Here is a 26462-nt window from a genome sequence, read left to right on the forward strand (position 1 = left end):
ATTTATATACCTTCAACACAATACACGTAAAAACCAGAAAATATTTTATATACTTTAAATGATATTTGCGTGAATTATATTTGAGTGTTTACAACATCTATGTTTTATTTGAAAACATAATCTTTGTAATTCACATTCTCGTCATGCGTACTACGAAGAGCAAATAATGTGTCACTTTTTCGTCACCCACCTACTGCTACACGCAGATAGGTCTTTTGTATTCGTATTCATTGTAGTGTAGTGTGGTGTATCATCAGTGAACAATTTTTAGGTTTAATTTTATAACAAAACATGACTGACAACGAGGTTCAGAATGGTTCAGCGGGAGACCAACCCCAAGAGAAGACCGCTAAGCAGTTGGAGAAGGAAGCGAAAAAAGCCGCAAAATTGGATAAACTAAAAGCCAAGTTGGACAAAAAAAGCACCGCGCCAGCTGTGCAAAAAGATAAGCCTGAGGTTATTTTTTTACCATACAATATACCTTATTCAATATAAACAATTTTAGAACGTCTTTTTGTTATAACTCTTGGTTGGTTAACTTATGAACATAAAGTGAAAGTACAATGATGTGGTACCCTAACCACAAGTACATGCATAGCCTTGCACTAGTAAATTAGTAAATTGTACATTGTGTTGCGTCAGCATGTACTTAAAGTTAATGACAATTTTATTTTTAGAAAAAGGTGAAGGAAACCAAAGAGGCTGCCGTATATACTGCCAACACAGCGCCTGGTGAGAAGAAAGACCTCACTGGGCCTATGCCGGATGCTTACAGCCCCAGATACGTGGAGGCTGCCTGGTATTCCTGGTGGGAGAAGCAGGGCTTCTTCAAGCCTGAATATGGGGTAAGTAAAGTTATGAATATGCAGGGTGTCCACTTTCTGGAAAGTCAGGGAAAGTCAGGGAAAAGTCAGGGAAGCTCATAGTGGTCATGGAAAGTCAGGGAAAGTCAGGGAAATGATTTGGAGGTCAGGGAAAAATTTGGCACCAAGAAAAAAAAATGAAAAAGTATTGAAAAATAATAAGATTTCCTGGGTTGGCCACATCCATGACAGCAAAGATGGATTCCCGGTAGTGATTTTAAGGCAACTTAGAATTGTCTCTTTAGACTTTTTATATCAAATATAGTACCTGGCCTCCATCCTAGTGATTGCTAATGAGGGATATCTTCATGCTTGACCTTAATTTATCCGGCGCAAAATCGTAAATGCGGAAAAATCCAGATTTTTTTTACTTTGCGTGCCCCACCCTCATATTCCAAAATGGCGAGGGGGATCGGGTATAAATTCAGTTATTGTGATTTAAATTAACTGGGCGATTAATGGCTGAAATGATGATGATGATGATGAGATTGACTGGAAAGTTGCACCACAATGTCACCATGTACAACATTCATAAGGTAGGTGCTTTTGCTAGGGCGACGTGAAAACGACAAAGACAAAGTTACGTTACGTCGCTGTCCAAATTCTAAGCATCTATCCGATCCGACAATCCAAAGCGGAGTTCCTCATAAAGCCAATGGCCCAAAACGTCACATAGAGGCGCAATTTTGTATTAGTCAAAGGAGCATAGGAGGATAATAAGCGTGACGATGAAGCACTTGGAAACCTAAAGGCATGTAGTGGCAAAACACCTAAATGGGCATCCCGACGCTGACAACAGAGAAAAATTTCGCGCTCGCTTCGCTCGCGTTTCATATTTCTACATATTTTTGTAATTTAGTCAATACTTCGCGCTCACTATATGCTCGAAATCTCGTTTTCATTTCAAGTCTACTTTCCCGACTCTGCATGCTCTGATAGACTAGGTACTCCATTTTGTTTGCTAAGTTATGTACATAATAACTACTACGGGACGTATAAAAGGGGAAAAATTTTCGCGCTCGCTGCGCTCGCGATTTTTTTTTACATACAATAACCAAGGGCGCCGAAACTCAAACTCGCTTTACCCTAATGTCCCTAATTGAGAGTGCACGGGCCGGCACTGGTATAGCCAAGTTTAATAGTTAACATAAAGGAAAATAGTTAAATATAAAAGTATGAACTGCCTTGCACATTTTTATATTTCGTACTTTAGAAAACAAACATATCCCAGAAAATAATTAGCTGTAACAGACGGACAGACAGACGCACGAGTGATCCTATAAGGGTTCCGTTTTTCCTTTTTGAGGAACGGAACCGTAAAAAAATGCTTTTTTTCGGGTTTTTTTTTAAACAAAAAAAACTGTTTTTTTGCAACCGTGCTAAAAATATCATCATAGAATGAAAATTTGGTCAGGGAAATTTTCTTAAATGGTCATGGAAAGTCAGGGAAAAGTCAGGGATTTTTTTTTGGATTTAGTAGTGGACACCCTGATATGGTAACTTTGTAAAGCATAATTTATTGAAATTGTCTATTTAATTTGTTTATTATTTATTTTGGTACCTATATAATTAAAGAACTGGATGTCTCTCATAGTTTAATGTTATTAATTGAATTTTTGTTTTTTAAGTATTTATAAAAGGTTTTGGTATTTGGAACGTCAACTAACGCAAAGAAATATATGGTGTTATTATTCTATTATATAAATGTGGCTTTATAATTTTTATCAATTGTGTTCTAGCCCGAAAAAGACTGTAATAGATAAATATAGTATGCTCAGAACACTTCTGTGTTACTTCTGAATACAAATAATTCAGGCATACACAAGTTTTATTAAAAAATGTTTAATTTCCAGAGAAAATCCATATTGGAGCCGAACCCAAAAGGCAAATTTGTGATGGTGTTTCCTCCTCCCAATGTCACCGGCTCCCTGCATCTCGGCCACGCCCTCACTAATGCTGTGCAGGACTCTATTACTAGATGGCACAGGTTTGTAGATCCAATCATTTAGTTCATACTTTTATCTTTTATGCATTATATTTACTGATGTGCAAGGTGCAAGTTGCGGAAACTTTCCGAAAACATTGAAGATTCTTGGAAATTTCATAAAAGGTTCATATAAAATGTAGAAAATTTAAATTTAGGAAATGGAAAGTATCAATTTCCATAAATTGAGGAAAGTTTCTGAAAATTCGGCTTCGCTCGCGTTAGAAAGAGTCAAAAAGTAGTATGTCACTCTTCGCCCCTTCAACTATCTCCACTTAAAAAAATCACGTCAATTCTTCGCAAACAAACAGAAACACAATTTTTTTTACTGTCAGAGAACTTCTTTAATTCTTAAATCTAAATCAACTTCATGTTCATGTTCTTCTGTAATTAATTAAAGATTTCAGTATCTTTAAATTACAAATAATACTACTTGTACTGTCTACCAGATGATTGAAATCAGGGTTTAATTTCTCGTAAATGATTAAGTGTGCATTAAAGTTCTTTCTTCTGTTAAAACAATATAACAAGTCGACAATAAAAATCATGATGGTAGCAGCCAGCAAGCTATCAAAATGTGAACTGAAATTCTTCAGTGTTTTGTGTGTAAGAATGTTGAAGCCCCTATCGCCCGGTGTGCTCTCTCTTGCGGTATATTTGCGTTCAGTTTGAAAGCATGGTTTATAATAAAGAAAGAAAGAAAGAAAAAGCATTTATTAGCACAAAATACATATCAATAACTATCTTAAACTAAAACTAGTTACTCAGCTAGGTGTCACGGTATGGGCCACATGACACACTCCGCAACGCTGGTTTTCTGTAAGGCCTAGAAAATGGACTAGGCGGCACCAAGTAAACGGACTATATGCAATTTAGACGATAATGAAAAACTAAATAACATAATAAGTCTTAGAATGTTTGGGTGTAATGTATGTAGATGTAAATGTGTGTGAGTGTGCACGGTTGCCTAAGTGTTGCTTTTCTGCTTAGCCAGTATGTAATACATGCTATAACTTCCAGGATGAATGGCCGCACTACACTCTGGAACCCCGGCTGCGACCACGCCGGCATCGCCACTCAAGTGGTAGTGGAGAAGAAAGTGTGGCGAGAAGAGAAGAAGACTCGCCATGATTTGGGTAGAGAGGAGTTCATCAAGAGAATCTGGGAGTGGAAGAATGAGTAAGTAAGCTGCGGTCCAGGGTTCGAAACCTGGTATGGGCATTTATTTGTGTGATGAGCACGGATATTTTGTTTCTGATGTCTGAGTATGCTTACTGTGGGACTCAGTCAATCTGTAAGAATGTCCTATAATATTTATTTACAACTATAGTACAGTTATATCTTTGACGTCGTCGTCAAATAACAAAATTTCAGTTGTCAATGCTCGCCATTACTTACCACGTACGCGTGGCGTACACGTACATCAAAAAAACACCACGTACGCGTACTTGAAGATTTCAAACCAGTTGGATCGTCTTTGACTATGAGCGGCAGTTTTAAAGTACGCGTACTTGCAGTGACACATGATCGCAAAAGGTCGTCGAGCCATAAGTACGCGTACTTATACCGTACGTCTATCACCCACTTAATAACCCCATCTCTTTCCAGAAAAGGCGGCCGCATCTACGAGCAACTCCGCTCGCTAGGCTCCTCATTCGACTGGTCCCGAGCCCGTTTCACCATGGACCCCTCCATGTGTACCGCCGTCAACGAAGCCTTCATAAGATTACATGACGCTGGAGACATTTACCGAGCCAATAGGCTGGTCAACTGGTCTTGTACGCTCAAGAGCGCTATCTCGGATATTGAGGTGGATAAGGTTGAGTTGCCTGGAAGGACTATGTTGGCTATACCAGGATATGAACAGAAGGTACGTCCCAAACTAAGAAAAGCTTGTACTATGGGTGCTAAGCGACGATATACGTACTTAAATAGATAAATACATACTTAGCAGCGGCTGGTCCATACAAGCCGATTCCCACCGGTTTGCCTAAAATTGATTACTATTAAAGTACCTAATGTTAAGGTATAGCTTTCTTTTTGCTTTGGTGTTGCCTAGCAGAAATTTTCACCAGCCGCCACTGATATACATAGAAAACATCCATGACTCAGGAACAAATATCTGTTATCATCACACAAATAAATGTCCTTGCCGGGATCAAACCCAGGACCGCGGCTCAGCAGGCAGGGTCACTACCAACTGAGCCAAACCGGTTGTCAACAATAGTGTTGTATTAGTGCGAATAGGATAGGCTGTGATTTGGTCCCCATCAGATCAATTGCTGTTGAAATGTTACCCCCTAATCTACAGATTTACAGCAATGCTGAAAAGACATGTTAAAAGTTGAAAAGGACAGTGCATTATGCTCACTATTTTTTCATAGGTGGAGTTTGGAGTGCTGGTACACTTCGCATATAAGGCGGAAGGGTCGGACGACGAGATCATCGTGGCCACCACTCGTGTGGAAACCATGCTTGGTGACGTCGCTGTGGCTGTGCACCCCAATGATGATAGGTATTTTAATTTATTAAACGTATGTTGAAATAACCACACAGTTATAATTCAGGTTCCGCAAATAACTAGGTACTAATTACAATGAGGAGGCACACTCCAAAGGTTATGACAAATGGCGCCACCTTATAGTCCAAGAATTTCATACATGAGAGTGAGAAGAAGATATTTTTCTCTCTCTCACATATGAATGACAGTGACATGCCTATGCACTTGCTCGGGCGCCGCTTGGCGGGAATAAAATGTCAGTGTGTCTCCTCATTAGTTTCAACTTTTATAGAATTTTACGGCACTAATACTAATGTTTGTTTGTCCGTCCTTCACGGCAAAACGGAGCGACGAATTGACGTGATTTTTTAAGTGAAGATAGTTGAAGGGATGGAGAGTGACATAGGCTACTTTTTGTCTCTTTCTAACGCGAGCGAAGCCGCGGGCAAAAGCTAGTCTAATCTAAAATAATATGAATCCTGAGAAGTCCTTAGAACTTTTCTCTTTAAGATTGTGAGGGGCAAACAGAACAACCCAAATATCTGACAATTTTCCAGTCACGATTCGTCCTTCAATTATACTTCCTGATAAGAGTACAATATACACAACATGGCAAGCAAGTAAGTAAGTAAGTAAATATTCTTTATTGCACCACAAAGATAACAGATTACAAATAGCAGAATAACATTAAACATATAGGTAGCAACAGGCGGTATTGTCGCTGTAAGCAATCTCTACCAGACAACCTTAGGGCAGTGGTAGTGCAATAAATAATTAAAGGAATAGGAAAATAAGAAGCAAGCAAGGCATATTACATGTCTTTAAGTCGAGGAAATTCATACATAATCTTTGAGAACATACCACAGTTAACTACTAGTCTAACTATCTGATTCATTCCATTCCCAGGTACAAGCACTTGGTAGGAAAGCATCTCATCCATCCGATCTGCAAACGCAAGATGCCGGTCATCGCGGACGAATACGTCGACATGAACTTCGGAACTGGTAAGTCTTGCGTAACTTATAAGTGTTTCTTTTTGCATGTACGGTTTTTAAACTTTTAAAATTATTATTATGAACAATATTATTATGAACAATAATTACAACAATAAATTGCTCTGATAAGGGATCATCCACATATTACGTCACACCAAATTTCAGGTTTTTGGACCCCTCCCCCCTCCTATGTCACGCTTTTTTGTATCCCTTTAACAGGGATTGTTACATTTAGTATGACCCCCCCCCCCCCCTTACACTGTGACGTAATATATGGATGACGCCTAATTAGGTTAGATTAAGATCATAATATATATGTAATGAACTATTCATAAGAGCTTGTAACTAGGCCTACATGAATAAAGATATTTTGAATTGAATTGAAACGGCTGCAGTTTTCGTGCAGCTTAGAATAGTTAAAGGAAATTGAAACTTCTTTACATGAGAGACCACACACCGCTCCACGCGGACTCAAAAATTTGCGTTCATTCATTTGGTTTTTAACCCCCGACGTAAAAACGACTGGGTGTTATAAGCTTGACGTATCGGTCTGTCTGTTTGTCTGTCTGTCTGTGTGTGTGTGTCTGTCTGTGGCATCGTAGCTCCCGAACGGATGAACCGATTTAGATTTAATCTTTTTTTTTTTTTGGTTGAAAGCTGAGTTAGTCGGCAGTGTTCTTAGCCATGTTTTATGAAAATCGGTCCACTATGTCGGGGTATTTTCAAAATTTTAATTTTGTGGTTAGGTTATTTATTAGACACTAAAAGTAGAACATCTTTTAGCTCTCGCATGACTATTAGCCATTATTAGGCCCCATTTAGACGGTACGAGAACTCGCATACGAGTTTTATTACATTGCGGTATTTCATGGCTGTGCAAAATTAATCTAACCTCAACAGCCCGCAATGTAACTAAAATCGCATGCGAGTTCGCACGCCGTCTAAATCAGGCCTTAATGTTATTATACTAACATTACTTACAAAGTTTACCTTTGCAATTGGACACTCACAGGATCTTATATCTACGATGAACTAACCTAAATACACCAAACATCGTAGGTACTAACTTATCTGACACTTCAGGCAGGCAATTATGGTCGCGCGATAAATGATAAAACATCTGGCCGTCCCTATCGCACTTACTAATAGTGCGATAGGGACGGCCTGATATTTTATCGTCAATCGCGCGACCATAATTGCCTGCCTGAATTGTCAGACATACCCGTGTTGAACATATCGCACTATAATTACAGTCTGTTTTGTCCAGGTGCTGTGAAGATAACTCCAGCTCACGACCCCAACGATTACGAGATCGGCAAACGGCACAACCTGCCCTTCATAACCATTTTTGATGACGAAGGACACACGCTTGACAATTGCGGTGCATTCTCGGTAAGCGCCTTATCCACTTGACAGTCCCACGATAGCATAGTATCCAAAAAAAAATGCAGCAGACAGTCCCGGATACCTTACTATCCAAAGGAGGGGATGGCGAAACAGCTGATTAAAGTGACATCTAGCGAAATATTGCGGCATTATTTACTTATTTTCTTGATACAATAACGTAGCCTAACTACTTATTGTCCCGGATTTGTAAGTTCACATTTTTGACACATTTGTTTTGAAGTATGTTGCGATGTGGCTAAGACGTATCGTTTGCCAAATCTAACGATTAATTTCGAATTGGTTGAATCGATTAGGCCCTGTGTACAAGGAGGCGCTTAAACAAATATACGATTTCTGTCAACTTACTGAAATGTCATTTGAATCGAAATGACAGACTGCCACAGCACTAGTTTAAAAATATAAAAATTTTACCTTCCAATAAAATTGTTATTATTTTGCCTGGTATATCCGAGGTCTTTATAGAGAGTACGTCGTAGACGTCGCATCGGACCGATAGATGGCGCCATCGTTCGTTGTAAGTCGCTCCGGCGTCACACCGCCGCGATGTTGGTAGTCCCGTTTTTCCCCACCTGCAACACAAGGCCCCCCCCGCGCCCCGACCCGCCACCAGCCACCCTCATTGTTGAGGAGAAGTGCCGACGGTATATTAAGCCTACCAGGAAGGCATCACTCAGACCTCGGATATACCAGGCAAAATAATAACAATTTTATTGGAAGGTAAAATTTTTATATTATTTGTGCCGTTTGTATATCCGAGGTCTTTATAGAGACCTGTTTATTATCTCCTGGTGGCGAGTCAGCTTGCGCGCAAGCCTTTGGTAGCCCTATTGGCATAGCATAGAAGAATAAGTGAATCAGTTGTTGAACCGATTTGACAGATGTATCAGTCGAAATAGCCTTCGATCAACGAATATCTCGGCGCCAGAAACGCCTAAAGAGATTTTCGTGATGACGTTTAGCTTTAGTCAACGAATAGTTAGAGAAATGACATTATTATACATCGCAGATCAAAACCAAAAAAGATGTAGGCGAGGCTGACTTGAACAAGATACAAAAACCTTAGATACACTATTATTATTAACAGACACGTTATTTTATCAGGTTATAAACCCAATTTCAGACACAAAGTGTGGAAATTAACTGTAAAAGTAGTGTAACTATCTGTACTGTAGCAGGGTAACGTAATTGATACTGCTTTTGTCAACCCTTCGTAAAAATTATCTAAATCAATATTAGCTTTGATATGACTATTTAAAGTCCAACGTCTTACGTCCATATCAAACACAGAAAAAGGTCATCACTCACGCGCACGCGCCCAAGGGCTATTTGTTACAATACTGGTATTTTCGATCAGACTATTTCGCGTCAAGCGAGCGCGGTTGCAAGCGAGACTCCTGAACTCTGAACTCTTTTTAGTGAGGGCATTTGAGGATACCGATCGCTCGGTAAAACTAGCCTAGAAGATGAAAAGTACGAACGCTGTCGATTGCTACTACACTGGACGGAGGTATCAGTCGATTTCTTTAAGTCAGTCATTGACTCTTAGGGTAATCCATTACCTAATCCAAAACCCGATGCGACGGATTTCTACTTCGTGCAATGAAGGTCGACAGAGTAGACTGAGAGGTGGAGACGTCCGTGTCGCATCGCTGGTGGTTGCTGAACACGTCGTGGTAGCAGGTCAAGGGGTCAATTAAAACACCGCTACACATGCGCGCTTTAAGAGCGTAGGCGGAGCGCAATAATGGCGGTGCACCGCACAAACGCTGGCGTTGCGCCCAGTGGGCGCTAGCGGGAACTAACGAGCGCCGATTGCGAGCGCAACGCGCGCGGGACGCGAGCGGAATGCACGCGCATTCAGCGCGCTGATAGCGTGGCGTTAGCGAAGCGGAATGCGCTTTATGTGTGGCGGAGGCTTAATACGTACCGTTGTACGGCGTAATGCAGGGCTCTCGCAGACGAAGAGGTACGATGACGGGCGAAGCAGAAGAAGGCGAGGTCACCGAAGGTCACTTACTTGGCTCCCAGGGGGTGCATACTGACCTCGTACGACAGTCTGTTGGAGTCAGCAGTTACTGTCGTAGTTACTCGTAACAGAAGAGATGTAGTCCTGCCATCGTACAGCATAACATAACATACAACCGAACTGTGCATAGCATATAGTGCTATGCGAACCTTAATCCGGCTGCATGTCACTTCAGTCGCCAGCGCCACCGCCTGTTGAAGATTATTTTCCATCGGAAGAGCTTTACTTCGTACAATGTTCCGATTATTGAAGGTCTTATCGGGCTGCAGATGCAAGCAAAACAGGGGCGATTGGCCTACAGCTATCGGCAGCTGTACGAGGTAATGCTGGAAACTGCAGCGGTGCAACCTTCCTCTTTAGACTACGAAAGTTGTGAAATTGATGAAATCAGGTTCTACGATCGAATCAAGCACTATATTAATTCAGTATAGTCGAGCCAGATGATAACTACTGAAGTCCTCCTGAGTTCCTGGCCCCTTTCGCTTTGAGCTGGAATCTCAAGTTCACTAAGGCGAAGCGGGTTTATTTTTCCCAATTTGTTTATTAGAGGCTCGGCGAATAAGTTAATCTCTCGAATGGACAGGGGGCGCCACAAGCCTCCGGGAAATCGTCGTGTACTTGGAACCCCCGCGGCCAGATTACCGATCGGTTTTGGTGTCCACCCGGTAAACAGTTGCACGCTCAGGATGCAGGACGCTGGCTCGAATTCAGATCTGGACATTCTGAAAGAGATTTTTTTTTTTTTTAATTCCGCAAACCTTTACGATGTCTTTGACCTACACAATGAGCGATGTACAGGAATCACAGGGTCTTCTCGCGAGGCGCCTCTCCGATTAGATAGCTCGCGAACATCGTCAGGACACCCTCGCAGCAGTGCGGCTCCTCGTCCGGTTATTGACGTCTTACCTCGTTCAACTATGGGTGTCCAAACCAAGAGAGAGAAAGAGAAGAGTGGATACCATAGTGTACGGGATATCAGCTGATAGCGGCGCCCGGCGTCACATTGGAGGGTAGTATCAGCCTGGTCAGCAACAGAGTCTGCAACGATACCGTAGCAGACGGAGCCTGGATAGTCGTGGTCGTGGCACCATTGTAGGGGAAGACAGTGTTCGCGGTGAGCGTGACATCTTAGGCGCGACGGGCGTTATCAGCGTGGCGGCTAGCAGCACCAAGGGCCCACATCAGCAATCTTACCAGCTTGTCACTGCAGCAGACGCTGTTATGTTCGGCGGTCAGATTGAGACGGCCGGCGTCAGCTCGAAAGGCGTCTCGATGCCCTGTCGCGTCACGCAGTATCGTGCTCGGTGGCCTTCTCGAGGTCGCCGCCGTCAGCGCGGGAGGCACCGGCGCCAGCGTGGCAGTCAGCTACATCGGTGAACAGCATCAACAGAGTTCGCGGCGTCGTCACGGCAAACGCGGCAGGAAAATTAGCGACGCCTTCGCGGCAGCCGCAGTATTGCGCTCGGTGGCGCGATGAAGGTCGCCGCGTCTGAAATCTTACCTCGTGCGATCGAGGCGACATCAAGGCGCCAGCATCAGCGTGTCGGCCGACGATACCGGTGGAAAACTTCAAGTAGCTTGCGGCGTTGTCACGGCAGACGCAGCAGAAGGATTGCGACGCCTGTGCAGCGGTTAACAGTATTACGCTCTGCATCACCACTGAGGCGCCAGCATAAACGTGGCGGCCAGCAATACTGGTGGACAGCTTCGGCAGGGTCGCGTCGTTGTCACGGCATATGAACGCTCTACATCACCATCGAGGCGCCAGCATAAGCGTGGCGGCCAGCGATACTGGTGGACAGCTTCAGCAGGATCGCGGCGTTGTCACGGCAGATGAGCTCGCTGCATTACCATCGAGGCGCCAGCATAAGCGTGGCGGCCAGCGATACTGGTGGACAGCTACAGCAGGTGGACAGTCAGCAAGATCGCGGCGTTGTCACGGCAGACGAACGCTCTGCATCACCATCGAGGCGCCAGCATAAGCGTGGCGGCCAGCGATATTGGTAGACAGCTTCAGCAGGCTCGCGGCGTTGTCAAGGCAGACGTACGCTCTGCATCACCATCGAGGCGCCAGCATAAGCGTGGCGGCCAGCGATACTGGTGGACCGCTTCAGCAGGATCGCGGCGTTGTCACGGCAGACGAACGCTCTGCATCACCATCGAGGCGCCAGCATAAGCGTGGCGGCCAGCGATACTGGTGGACAGCTTCAGCAGGATCGCGGCGTTGTCACGGCAGACGAACGCTCTGCATCACCATCGAGGCGCCAGCATAAGCGTGGCGGCCAGCGATACTGGTGGACAGCTTCAGCAGGATCGCGGCGTTGTCACGGCAGACGAACGCTCTGCATCACCATCGAGGCGCCAGCATAAGCGTGGCGGCCAGCGATACTGGTGGACAGCTTCAGCAGGATCGCGGCGTTGTCACGGCAGACGAACGCTCTGCATCACCATCGAGGCGCCAGCATAAGCGTGGCGGCCAGCGATACTGGTGGACAGCTTCAGCAGGCTCGCGGCGTTGTGGCGGGGGCAGAAGGTGGCCGCGCTGGTAGCCTGCGTATTGACGACTGATCACTAACGGCACGGCGCTCGCGTCGGGGCAGCAGCAGACATACTTACAGCGTCGCATGCGACGCCTATGCGGCGGCCACAACGTTTCGGCGGCACCGCAGAGATGGCCATCGTTAACGAGGAGGCAACTTCTACGCAACCTCGGCGGCGCCGACGCGGCGGACAACACTGCCGCGGTCAGCGGCGCTATCGCAGCGCTACAGTAAGTTTCGGCGCCGACACGTGGCTTGGGGCCTCCGCACCGAATCGGAAACCGAACATGTTCTTTCTAAAATAATATGAATCTGCTCACCCATTCGTCGGAGAAATTCAAACCTCCTTGGAGCGCGGTATTCCTCCACCGCGCCCGCCGCCGCCGCCGCCGCCGCCGCAGCCCGCAGGTCGCGCAGCACGCGGTCGCGAAGCACGTGGTCCCCGGAGCACGTGGTCCCCGGCGGAGCAACTTACCTACATTACCGCTTATATTCTCGCGCGAAACTTTTAATACGCGGATAACACTTCCTACTTTAGTCTCGGAAATGCGAATAATTTAAAAAGAAAACTGATTAACGGTAACGATTTTTGAAGCATGGAACTTTCTTACAAAAAAGTGGGTAGAATCATAAAGCACCGCTCGTTCATTTCTATAGTGAGAACCTCGAAAGACGAATAATGATCGCTAGCGAGGCATAATATATCTCATTATTCAAAACGAACGAGCGTAAATTAAAAGGGAAGAAAGAATTGACGGATGAAATTGAAATTGAAAAATTTCATAATTCCGAAACGTTATAAGCCACTTTTTAAATAAAAACACGAATAACTCTGGTTTGACCAGAAATAACAAGGAAATAGAAACTAAAAGCTTAATTTCGAGACACCATGCTGTAAAAATGTTCGAACGGAATACGCGACAACCGGTCACTTCGGCGTTCGACGAAACAATGAGGGTGGCTGGTGGCGGGTCGGGGCGCGGGGGGGCCTTGTGTTGCAGGTGGGGAAAAACGGGACTACCAACATCGCGGCGGTGTGACGCCGGAGCGACTTACAACGAACGATGGCGCCATCTATCGGTCCGATGCGACGTCTACGACGTACTCTCTATAAAGACCTCGGATATACAAACGGCACAAATAATAAAAATGATTGATAAATGACATAATAAGTAAATCCTACGTGATAAATTAATATCGTAAAATACTCTCTAACGAAGATCCGCAAAAATGTAACATGTGTTAGATTATGTTTAAAGTAAGCGAAATATTGGTTTTGAGTACTTGATTTTTTTAAATATTATTACAGGATTTTATTTAAAATTTCATTAGGTTGCGCGAGTTTACGTTTTGTGGACGTTGTCATGTGTCAAAAAGAGGTTCTTACCGCTCTGGGACAATAGAAACTCTATGACAAAAAAAAATACAGTGAAGTCCCCCATCCTCCTTGCCAGTTTTTTTTGTAACTTGTGTTGTAAAATTTAAACAAATAAAGTCCAAATCCCTCAGGGCATGAAACGCTTCGACGTCCGTCGCAGCATCATCAAGACTTTAGACAGCTTGAAGCTTTACAAGGAAACCAAGGACCACGCTATGGTGGTACCGCTCTGCAGTCGCTCCAAGGATGTGGTGGAGCCCATGCTCAAGCCACAGTGGTGAGTTCTATTTATTTTTACTTAAGGTACAGCGGGGCAAATATTGACTGGGGGGCAAATGTGACTGGTCCATTTTTTTTCATGTTTCAGAATGTTTACATTATTAAATTCATTGTCCACCGGTATATATCGTAGGCGTGTTCTGTGGTTACATGTATAACTCGGGTGCGTATCGATCGATATAACTTTTTTTGATATATTTTTAGTCGTTATAACGACCATTTGATATAATTATTAAAACATATAACAACAAATAATATAGTAACAAATTGTATAATTCTTATTTAATATAATGATCATTTTTTCGAATAACATTTATCATAACATACTTTGAGTATAATGGTTATTTCCTATAGTAAATAAATTGTATAACAAAAAAATTGTACAATAAATTAAATCCATCATTTACCAGAAAAGTAAATTAGGTTAGAACTGCGATCCCTACACACTACGCGCTGCTACCAGAAAAATAGGTTAGGTTAGGTTAGAACTGTGACCCTTAAACATATGTACTGCTATCAGAAAAGTAGGTTAGGTTAGAACTGTAATCCCTTCAAAAAAGAATAAAATTAATTCATGAAATGTTTTATACTGTTTGCTAGTTATATAATACTAGTCGTATATCAATAGATAGTTATACCATATAACGGTTATTATAAATAAGTGTTATACGAAATAAAGATTATACAAAATAAAAGTAGATTGCTGTTTGAGTTGCAGGCGTCCATAGGTTACGGTGACCGCTTTACATCAGGCGGGCCGTATACTTGTTTGCCACCGACGTAGTATAAAAAAAAAAAGATATTTTGTGGTTATACCAAATGTTAATTATGTCAAATGAGTGATTATATCCTTTAAATATATACCAAATGTTGTTATATCAAATGTTACTATACCAAAAAAAGTTATACCAATCATTACATTCATTACACACCCGTATAACTCAACGTCATAGTGTAATAACGGAAAAAATGTATCACCGTTTAGCCAATAAAATGGAGACTCTTGACATACTTTGACTGAATACAAATACAGGTGACACTCGTACGATCAAATTTCCATTCTTCGTGAAATTAGATTAGGTATAAGTTAACTATATGAAGTATGCATAGCAGAAAGAGATAAACACTATTATTCAACCACTTTTATGTGTATAATACGAGTATGTCTATTTAACCCTAGAAGAGAAGCTAAATTTAGCTATTTGGAAATATTGGAAGCTGAGCACAAAGCATGATGAATCTAAACCTATTTTTCTTACTAGGTACATCCGCTGCGACAAAATGGCCGCCGAAGCCATCAAGGCAGTCAAAACCGGCGAGCTCAAGATCATCCCCGACGCGCACGAGAAAACCTGGTACCACTGGATGGAGGGCATCCGCGACTGGTGCATCTCCAGGCAGCTGTGGTGGGGGCATCGCATTCCAGCATACCGCGTGACCCTGCCACATTCAGAGGTAAATAATTAATTAATGAAAACTTGGCTTTTGATTGATGCATTTGTTAGGCAACCGTAGCGGGGGTATAGTATTCCAGCATTCGAAGGTAAACACTCGGTTAATGAAAACATGATACCAACTGGATATGGCATCCGCGATTGGTGCATCTCCAGACAGCTGTGGTGGGCTCATCGCATCGTATTCCAGCATACCGTGTGACACTGCCACATTCAGAGGTAACTAGTTGGTTAATGACAACTTGGTTGGCAGTGGCAACTGTGGCGGGGGTATAGTATTCCATCCAGCATTAGGAGGTAAACACTTGGTTAGTGAAAACATGGTACAACTGGATAGGGCATCTGCGATTAGTGCATCTCCAGGCAGCTATGGTGGGGGCATCGTATTCCAGCATATTGTGTCACGTTGCCACATTCAGACGTAAATACGCAATAAAAAGTTGGCTTGGGTGATGGGATTCCATGATTGGTACATTTGTAGGCGACCGTGGTGGTGGCATAGTGTTCCAGCATTCGGAGGTAGATTCTGGAATAGTGAAAACTTGATACCACTGTGTGAAGGGCTGTGATTGGTGCATTAGTAGGCAACCATGGTGGAGGCATAATATTCCAGCATTTGGAGGTTAAAACTTGGTTAATGAAAACATGGTGCTACTGAATGAGGGGTGTTATTGATGTAATTTAAGACAGCTGTGCTGGAGACATTGTAGTCTAACCTGCCGCGTAATGTTGCCATTGCCACATTCAGAGTTATTTAATTAAACTAATCAAACCCTTGATAAAATGTAGAAAATGAGGCATGTACAATTTAACGGTTGACACGATTTGTGTCTGGCCCATTGGCCAAGAGATGATCATTGTTACTTCGCTTGCAATAATGTTAAGTTTATAAATGATCTCTGCCTTAATCTGGCAGCAATTATAACCAACCATTTAATAGGTGTGTTGTTTAACGCTGCAAGGAGACGGCGAAGGCTGCGCCGCGGCGGCGCCGCACGCGCTCCGGACGCAAGAAGAGCGCGCGCATCCGCTCGCGCAAGCACACCGTATGTTTAGTGTCGTCATCCAAATGCATGTGTACTTACTCATGGCTATTCCACACTTAGGGCTAGTTGTATCAACCATAGATAACATACACATCAACGTCACACAGCAGAAGTCTATAGAATATCCCATACGATAAAATTTGACGAACGATTTAATGGTGACAGAAGACTTGACACGACTGCGGAGAAACTCCATTTTCTATCGCTGACAAGGTGTCATAGCTCAAAAGACGCTACTGTCGGGAGGCTCTTATTAACCTACAGTGGCTTTGTTCAATTTTGAGACTAGGAAACTTAAATGTTGAGTGAGATAAAAAAAAATGTCACATGGATCATACGGAATAAAAACCGTTAAATCTTCTCTTTCTTACATTACAACTAATAACCTAAATTTTGTGTAAAGCTGCCATTTCTAACATTTAATAATTAATCCTTAATATTCTTTTGCAAAAATATCAAATCGAACATCTGATAAACACCACCACATTTTTGTAATTCTGTTTTTTAATTATCTAAACATTTTCTGTTTTGTGTTATTGTTTTCTTTTGCAGCATGGTTTGTTCATTATTTTTCAAGTGTTATCTTTCTCATTACTGCGAGAATGTGAACCAATCCTTATTTAATTGTACCATTTTTTTTTTCGTATTAACTGTTTATCTAATATCAAAAGCAATAGCAGTGTACGGAAACATAATTTATGATATTGCCAAAACGCTATCTAACTCATTATTTTCCCACAGACACAAGCCAGCGAAGAACTCTGGGTATCGGCACACACAGAAGAAGACGCGCTAAAGAAAGCGTCAGCCAAATACAACGTGCCGCCCTCGGACGTCAAACTTGTGCGAGATGAAGATGTGCTAGACACTTGGTTCTCTTCCGGACTGTTCCCCTTCGCGATATTTGGCTGGCCTGAACAAACTGAGGATTTACAGGTGAGATCTTTGTCTTTTCTCTTCATATCTTTTGTTAAATTGGGTTAAATTATGGCCTAGGCGAGAGGCTGGCAACCTGTCACTGCAATGTCACAGTTTTCTTTCAACCCCTTATTTGCCAAGAGTGGCACTGAAGCTTTAGTAGTTTCATGTGTTCTGCCTACCCCTTTATGGGATACAGGCGTGATTGTATGTATGTATCTTTTGTTAAAAAGTAGATTCAGTACGGTCAGGATAGGATCTGTCAAGTACCAAAATCATAACTTTGGAAACAAAAACAACTTAAAGGGTGACACTTCTTCTGTAGGATTTGCAACATCAGTTTCGAAACTTCGAGTTAGATAATGTCACCTCAACTAGCTCCTTTATCGATATACTTTTCATGTTGTGTTTTTTGTGAAGCTTTTTGGATATTTTCATAGTGTTTGTATCATTCCTCAGGCGTTCTACCCTGGAGCTCTTCTTGAAACTGGTCACGACATCCTGTTCTTCTGGGTGGCGCGAATGGTATTCTTTGGACAGAGACTTATGGGCAAACTGCCCTTCAAGTAAGTACCTGGAAGTCTTATCCTTTGAGAAAAATCTTTAGGGTAAGAAAAAAATAATTATGATCAATGATCCCTATCCATTACTAAAGAAACCATAGACCATGTTGGTCAAACCTAATCATTCAATATAGACGTGAATTACTTCACTACTAACTGGCCCATCAGTACTGATGATTACGTACGTTACTTTGGTAACTAAAATAAAATGAATTTGATATGATCGATTTGATTGATTTGATTGTCGATGTGGCTCGGAAAGCGGCCAAGCTAAAGTGGGACTGGGCTGGACACGTCTGCCGCATGCCGAGTGAGCTATGGGCTAAGATTGCCACAGAGTGGCAACCCGGCCTTCGCGTTAGGCGTTAGCATCTGGCAGACCCCGCCGGCGATGGCGGGACGACTTGGATTGCTTCCTTAATAATTGGCCCGAAACTGCCCGAGATCAGGAAGATTGGAAAAAGAGGGGGGAGGCCTTTGCCCAGCAGTGGGACATAACAGGCTCCCAATTTTGCCTTTAGATTTAAATGTCTTAAAGGGCCTCTGTGCTGTTGGCTTCGGCCCCACGCATGCCTCCCAAAGGTCCGGGACCCCATGGTCCCGAGATATGGAAAAGATAAACAAATAATAATATGATCTAACAATATTTTCTTCAACAGAGAAATCTACCTGCATCCCATGGTCCGCGACGCCCACGGCCGCAAGATGTCCAAGTCTCTCGGCAACGTGATCGATCCCGTGGACGTAGTACGCGGAGTGACGTTAGAAGAGCTGCACAAACAACTGCTGGAGTCCAACTTGGACCCGAAGGAGATAGAGAGAGCTAAGGCGGGACAGAAACAAGACTATCCTAATGGGATTCCTGAGTGCGGGACAGATGCTTTGAGGTAAGCAGGTTCATTCTGGAACTTCTGGATTTCCAGCTGTTAGCTCGGCTTGCTTGTGTAACAATGTAAATGTCCCTGTGGTCGTGGTAAGCGCAGTGACCCTGGAAGAGCTGCATAAACAACTGCTGGAGTCCAACTTGGACCCGAAGGAGATAGAGAGAGCTAAGGCGGGACAGAAACAAGACTATCCTAATGGTATACCGGAGTGCGGGACAGATGCTTTGAGGTAAGCAGGTTCATTCTGGAACTTCTGGATTTCCAGCTGTTAGCTCGGCTTGCTTGTGTAACAATGTAAATGTCCCTGTGGTCGTGGTAAGCGCAGTGACCCTGGAAGAGCTGCACAAACAACTGCTGGAGTCCAACCTGGACCAGAAAGAGATAGAGAGAGCTAAACCGGGACAGAAACAGGACTATCCTAATGGAATCCCTGAGTGCGGCACTGATGCGTTGAGGTAAGCAGGTTTATTCTGGAACTTCTGAATTTCCAGGTGTGCCCTAAATACAATGTAATAAAACGAATGAAATAGAGCATTATCAATGTAATTGACCCCGTGAACGTAGTACGCGGAGTGACCCTGGAAGAGCTGTGCAAACAACTGCTGGAGTCCAACCTGGACCCGAAAGAGATAGAGAGAGCTGCTAAAGCGAGACAGAAGCAGGACTGTTCTAATGAAATTCCTGAGTGCGGAACAGATGCTTTGAGGTAAGCAGGTTTAGTCTGGAACTTCTGGATTTCCAGGTGTTCCCTAAGTGCAGTGTATTATCAATGTCATTGATTTCGTGGACGTAGAGAGTACTTGGAGTGACCTTGACAACCAACTGCTGGGGTCCAATCTGGACCCGAAAGAGATAGAGAGAGCTAAACCGGGACGGAAACAGGACTATCCTAATGAGATACCGGAGTATGGAACTGATGCGTTGAGGTAAGCAGTGGTCGTGTTCTAGTTTCAGGGATTCTATAAAACCATGTTGCTGCAACAACTGTAACTAAACTCCTCTTAGTAAGCGCTGACTCTGAGCGCGACAAGAAATGGCGCTATTGGGATAAACGAATCTTTAATAGTATTTTTTGTTGAAATTGTTTTAGTATACAGTCAGACACACCATTTCATTGGTTAATGTCACACACATAGTTATTTATCTCGTGAAATATCGCGTAGGCACACATTCTCCACGGTGAAATAAAAAGCACTTTTTCTACTTGTCGACTGTAATCTGTCAATTAGGCCACCACAGACTAAACTATAAGTGCTAACTTTTCAGTGTTGGATACTCTATGCCAGTTTCGACTCAATTATAATAAGCTCATTATAGTTGACTTTAGTTAACTGTAATAATTTCAAAAATAGAACTTCATACAATTTCTATACTAATTTGCGATACCTGGCAAATTTTCCTGCATCTGAAACACATTTTTTTTTATCTGTCGCGTTATCGGCCAATCAGAGACGGTTATTACAAACAATTGGTTGCTAGGTAATTCGATGTTGATACAACGGTGAACGACTCTATTAACATTAATTTTAACTTGCATGAATGATGATATTTCCGTCCATTGATGATGAAGATGATGACTCGTAGAAAAAGTATTGTATACAATAGTCATATAATTAAGCTTTTCACTCTCGTACCGTACTATTAGGCCACTCAGCAAGCTTCGTGGCCTAAACATGGTACTCGACTGAAAAGCTTTGTATTATATCACGATTGTATAAAATACTATTGCATAGTGGCTTTTGAGGTCATAATGAACAACTTTTATGATGGGACCAATGCTGATATCGTAAAAAACCGGCCAAGAGCGTGTCGGGCCACGCTCAGTGTAGGGTTCCGTAGTTTTCCGTATTTTTCTCAAAAGCTACTTAACCTATCAAGTTCAAAATAATTTTCCTAGAAAGTCTTTATAAAGTTCTACTTTTGTGATTTTTTTCATATTTTTTAAACATATGGTTCAAAAGTTAGAGGGGGGGGACGCACTTTTTTTTCCTTTAGGAGCGATTATTTCCGAAAATATTAATATTATCAAAAAACGATCTTAGTAAACCCTTATTCATTTTTAAATACCTATCCAACAATATATCACACGTTGGGGTTGTAATGAAAAAAAATATCAGCCCCCAGTTTACATGTAGGGGGGGGGGGGGGTACCATAATAAAACATTTTTTTTCATTTTTTATTTTTGCACTTTGTTGGCGTGATTGATATACATATTGGTACCAAATTTCAGCTTTCTAGTGCTTACGGTTACTGAGATTATCCGCGGACGGACGGACGGACGGACGGACAGACATGGCGAAACTATAAGGGTTCCTAGTTGACTACGGAACCCTAAAAATTGGCTGTTTCATACATTTCGACTGTCATGATGCCGACATTTCTATGGAACAGCCGATTTTTGTTTTCGCGATTTCAGCATTCCGCAGTTTGAATGGATCTTTTTATTTTATCCTGTATAAACCCATACTAAGTGCAACATCTGTAACGCTACCCTTGTTCGCAGGTTCGCCCTGTGCGCGATGACGCAAGGCCGCGACCTGAACCTGGACGTGCAGCGCGTGCAGGGCTACCGCTTCTTCTGCAACAAGCTGTGGAACACCGCCAAGTTCGCGCTCATGTACTTCCCCAAGGACGCCGTGTTCGAGGTAGGGTAACTAAGTATTGGCAGGGTCGCCCTGTGAGGCAAGGCAGCAATCTGAACTAGGACGTTCAGCGCGTGCAGGGCTACCGTTTCTTCTGCAACAAGCTGTGGAACACCGCCAAGTTCGCGCTCATGTACTTCCCCAAGAACGCCGTGTTCGAGGTACTGTAATAAACTATTGGCAGGGTCGCCCTGTGAGGCAAGGCAGCAATCTGAACTTGGACGTGCAGCGCGTGCAGGGCTACCGCTTCTTCTGCAACAAGCTGTGGAACACCGCCAAGTTCGCGCTCATGTACTTCCCCAAGGACGCCGTGTTCGAGGTAGGGTAACTATAAGGATGATGTTTTTGAAGTAAGTGAAAATTGTTTATAGACTTCCCCGGAATAATGTCTGGTTACCACAATTGCCAATGCCTCGTTTAGTTGGCACTGTAACTGTCTTAACCATTTTGAGTAGAATGCGACCAAGTCGTCCATCAGTCGGCCATCTTCTTTTTGATCTGCCTAAACCTTGATCAACACTGTCTATTGTTCCGTGGGTCCCACTGAGAAACAAATTCGGTCCACCTTACAGTTTATTAACCTTGAAGTAGTAATAATATAATAATAATTACTAAAACAATAATTATTAAAAAAAAGTACTTTATTCACATTCACATCTATGAACCGCATCTAAGGTTGACGTCATATTTTGTTTACAACATCTTTTTGGACAACGACATATTCTAGTGTTAAAACATGTACTATTTTTCCCAGGTGTTCCCACCCACGCTACCCAGCACCCTAGCGCCAATGGACCGCTGGATGTTGTCCCGCGTGGCGCTAGCGGCCAGCAAAGTGAACGCCGGCTTCCAAAACTACGACTTCCCGTCCGCAACCACACACTGCTATAACCTGTGGCTGTATGACCTCTGTGATGTGTACTTGGTATGGAAACAATTCTACATTTCGAGAAAAAACTATACGTTTTTTTTTTCATCAAAGTTGGTACCTATTCACGAAAGAATGCGCACCTAAAACCACAGAATATATAATAGTACAAGTACAGAAGGCCCACTGCTTTGATGTTCACGAAATGCCGCCTTTTTAAATGCCTACAAAATTCTAAGAAAGAAACGAGCCGCACGTGCGCAGCGTCGGAGGATAGGGTTGCCTATGGTTTAAAACGCATTGATTCTCACATAAATAGTTATACTATACATATATTCAAGTCTTGGGTACTTTCTAGGTATATATACAGTATTTATATATTTTTGTTACAGCCTTCAGCATCACAAGCCTTATTGAACTTTTCCGTTGGACTTAATCAATAAGATCAGTTTAAGATTGTCATATTTTATTAATGATGTCTATTTAACTAAGCATTACTAGCCATTCCACATGTGGACATCGTATATGAACCTTGAAAATAACTCGCTACGTAATGAAACAATAGAAAGTGCGAACGTGCGTTCCGTGAGAACGCGCGCCACCCCTGATTAGGCCGCGAACTCGCGGCCGCCAGCATGTACTTGTAGCGCGGCGATAGAATCGCGGAGTGAGCCGCCCCTGCTAAAACGTAGAAAGCAATCGTATAAGTGATAAGCCAGGGGCCCATTTTTCGAACGATATTAGACTAACATTATTAGTCCACAAACTGTCAAATCATATGGGTTGCCATGAGAATACGCTAATATTATTAGACTAATATCATTCGAGAAATGGGCCCCAGGCCAGGTCCACACAGACCGAGGCACATCGCGACGCGAAATATCTAGCATGGCAAAAGTGCTATATAGACACAGTATAAGGACGACTCGATAGTGAATCTCCCGCGACCGGTATTGGCCTCTCGCGCGCGCCGCGCGTGACCTTGGCAGCGCCACGCAGCGCGGCGCGTACTGACGCGACCGGCATCATCCGGTTCCGCATGTACTCTCTGCACCTCGCTGCGTGCGAGCGCTACTCAAGGACAAACCGCGCAGTGCAAAATTTGTTAGAAGAATTATTACTGAGTCGTCCTTATACTGTGATATAGACGTGCCTCGGCCGAGTCAGTGCGTTCGTTTTGCTCGGCCGAGCAACCTGCCTCGGTTGTGACTACATTGAACGTTTGCCGCGCGAGCACATTGCCTTGCTCTGTGTGGACCTGGCTATTAATTTACCAAAATAATACATGAATAACCTGAATAGGTATCTTCTTCTTCCTCCTACCCTTATCCCACGTTATGCGGGGTCGGTACAACACGTCTTCCTCTTCCATTCTCCTCTATCTTTCGTCATCTGAACACTCACATCTTTCTTCTTCATATCCTCTTTTACACAATCCATCCAGCGTTGTTTGGGTTTACCCCTACCTCTCCATCCATCAACCTTCATCTCCAACATTCTTTTGCCTATATGACATTCATCCCTTCTCATTACATGACCGTACCACGCCAACCTGCCACTCCTCATCTTTTCCGTTATAGGCGCAACTTTCAAACTTCCCCTAATATACTCATTCCTGATCCGATCCATTCTACCTGAATAGGTATAGGGTTACAATAATACGTTTCATGTTCTTCCCAGGAATACCTAAAACCCGTGTTCGCGTCCGGCACAGACAGCCAGAAGGAAGCCGCCTGGCGCACTCTCCACACAACCTTGGACTACGGCCTCAAGCTGATCAGCCCCTTCATGCCTTTCCTCACCGAGGATCTGTACCAGAGGCTGCCCAGGAAGGATAGGAGCTGCGAATCCATCTGCGTGGCTAGTTATCCTACTGTAAGTTAAAATAAAATCTCATACTTATTTCAATATTTTTCATCAATAGTTCCTTAGTGGTTTGTATAATGACGATTTAGGATACCGGGTTATTTATAGGACTTGTGAAAGACTCACTTATGATGCACCCAGCTTATGACCTCCTTTAATCTGACTTTAAATCAGCCATTGCACCCACGACAATAATTCCAGCTTCGTCGCCTTCACGATCCGTATAAATAATTCTTTTTTCAGGAATCCGACGCGCCCTGGCGCTCAGAAGACCTAGAATCTGACGTGGACATCGTCCTCAAAATGGTGCACCTCATCCGCTCAACCCGCGCCGAGTATAACCTCACCAACAAGCAAAAAACCACCGCTCACCTCGTGTTGAGTCCCGAACTCAAAGTAGCAGAACTAAAGGGACTGTTCAAGAACCTACAAAGCCTGGCGAATAGTGAATTGTCGGAGGAGAACCCGCCGGTTGGCTGTTCGATATTGACTGTGTCGGATAAGATCGAAGTACATCTTGTGCTTAAGGTTGGTATTCCGTACTTTTTTTCTCTTTAATTAAAACACTGAACAAATTAACCAATCGGAAAAATGGTTTTGACTCTTATTTTTTACAGGGCCTTATCGACCCTCAAAAGGAGATAACCAAACTAGAAAAGAAGAAGGACACCCTGTCTCAAACCATCACCAAGCTATCCCAAGCCATGGCCGCCGACGACTACGCTACCAAGGTCCCCGCTGACGTCCAGAAAGGCAACAGTGAGAAACTCGCCCAGTCCCAAGGAGAAATCGCGAGGTTACAGGCCGCTATAGAAACTTTGAAACTCATGTAAGAAGAGACTAGATAGACAATTTGCTAACCAATAAAACCTTGTGCTTTAAGCATTAGGCACTGGTCCCACCAAAAGCGATGAGCTATCGGCAATAAAAACGAAGAGAGAGCGAGTTATTTATAGTTCATCGCTCGGCGGCGAACTATAACTCGCTCGCGCTATCATCGCATCTCTTTTATTTACACGGGGGCGACTATCTTTTGTTCTTTTCTATCGCCGATAGCTCATCGCTTACTCTTTTTCATATGGACTAGTTCCTAAGGTCACGAAAAGTATTCGTCTGATGACTAGTGATACTGATACCATAGGTAAAGATGTTTGTATATTGAGTTATCAAATTGACAATTTGTTTGATTTATTTTCACAAATGTTCTGGATTGTAAAAATATGCTAGCGTAAGCGGAAGATTGTTACATCTGTTTATTTATTTATTTTGTTTTTGCAATAAAATATCGCTTTTTTTATAAAGTTTTTAATTTTCTAAAGGCTCAGCTTTAGTTGTAAGATTTAAGATAAAATACGAAAACAATATCTGCTAGAGTCAAAATAAACTAAGTTTTCAGCTAATTTTATAGCGCAGATTATTTACAATAAATGAATACTTTAAAATAATACTTCTCAAAAATAAGTCGATGCTATCAAAATCGCCGCCAACTTAGCTATTTAAGATACAATATCTGGGCGACCGAGCTTCGCTCGGTTCTATTTTAATATATCACGTCTTTAGATAAAAAAACTGTTATAAATACAAAAAACAAAAACTTAATTTCTGGCCGGGATTCGAAACCCTGACACCTACGATCTATCTGCGTACATTAGACCGACCTCGTACGACTGAGCTAAGCGGAATCGATGCGCGCGCGTTTACAAACGCGAAAGAAATACTCGAAAATTCGCGTTTTCCGGGATGTAAGGCTACGCTAGATCGATTTTTCACCCCCAAAAACCCCCACATAACAAATTTCAGCGAAATCGTTAGAGCGGTTTCCGAGATCGTCTGTATATATAAATAAATAAATAAATATACAAGAATTGCTCGTTTAATAGTATAAGATTTTCACTTATTTAAATATAAACCATCAGTTCAGTACGTACAGACACGATTAAAAATGCATAAAAACTTATAGCGGAAATTCACAAGTGAGCTAGCAAAAGCAACCAAATCGGAAGCTAAAATCAGGGACCGGACAACCCCTTCCGCGCTACAAGCCTTTCATTGGGAATCCCTAACGTAAGGACGACCCAATCGAGAGACTCTCCCTTTCGAACTGCAAGCCCATTCATTTGACTAGCCCTTACAAAAAACTTAGCAAAACAATAAAGCTAGCCCTGTGCATTGGCTTACCGCTATCCGATACGGCTTGCAAGCCTTTAATAAGGGTTACCCTTATTTTAAGCGCTATTTATAAGGCTTT

The 26462-nt window shown here is 42.9% G+C and overlaps 1 protein-coding gene across 2 annotated transcripts; it reads left to right on the forward strand.

Annotated features, from left to right (window-relative positions):
* Window positions 1-216: 216 nt before the first annotated feature.
* Window positions 217-25508, forward strand: LOC125230662 (valine--tRNA ligase). Of its 2 annotated transcripts, XM_048135891.1 has the most exons (19): window positions 217-456; window positions 678-845; window positions 2717-2850; window positions 3868-4026; window positions 4456-4717; window positions 5232-5362; window positions 6254-6351; window positions 7610-7734; window positions 13825-13970; window positions 15235-15427; window positions 16389-16472; window positions 17214-17408; window positions 17850-17956; window positions 18613-18840; window positions 21342-21483; window positions 22235-22405; window positions 24029-24223; window positions 24458-24742; window positions 24832-25508. In XM_048135891.1, the coding sequence occupies exons 1-19, from the start codon at window positions 292-294 to the stop codon at window positions 25045-25047; spliced, it is 3204 nt and encodes a 1067-aa protein (XP_047991848.1). In that variant the 5' UTR covers window positions 217-291; the 3' UTR covers window positions 25048-25508. The 2 variants fall into 2 exon arrangements, with proteins under 2 accessions (XP_047991848.1, XP_047991849.1); XM_048135892.1 differs by lacking the exon at window positions 16389-16472 and having other exon boundaries at window positions 218-456.
* Window positions 25509-26462: the final 954 nt, after the last annotated feature.

Source organism: Leguminivora glycinivorella, chromosome 10 (assembly GCF_023078275.1).
Source record: "Leguminivora glycinivorella isolate SPB_JAAS2020 chromosome 10, LegGlyc_1.1, whole genome shotgun sequence".
Lineage (NCBI taxonomy): Eukaryota > Metazoa > Arthropoda > Insecta > Lepidoptera > Tortricidae > Leguminivora > Leguminivora glycinivorella.

What these genes read in the sequence shown, in the direction of transcription:
- LOC125230662 (XM_048135891.1), top strand. Translation starts at nt 292, where the DNA reads ATGACTGACAACGAGGTTCAGAATGGTTCAGCGGGAGACCAACCCCAA. An exon ending in CGACATGAACTTCGGAACTG is followed by an intron (nt 6,352 to 7,609) that starts GTAAGTCTTGCG and finishes TGTTTTGTCCAG; the next exon opens with GTGCTGTGAAGATAACTCCA. An exon ending in TGACCCTGCCACATTCAGAG is followed by an intron (nt 15,428 to 16,388) that starts GTAAATAATTAA and finishes TAACGCTGCAAG; the next exon opens with GAGACGGCGAAGGCTGCGCC.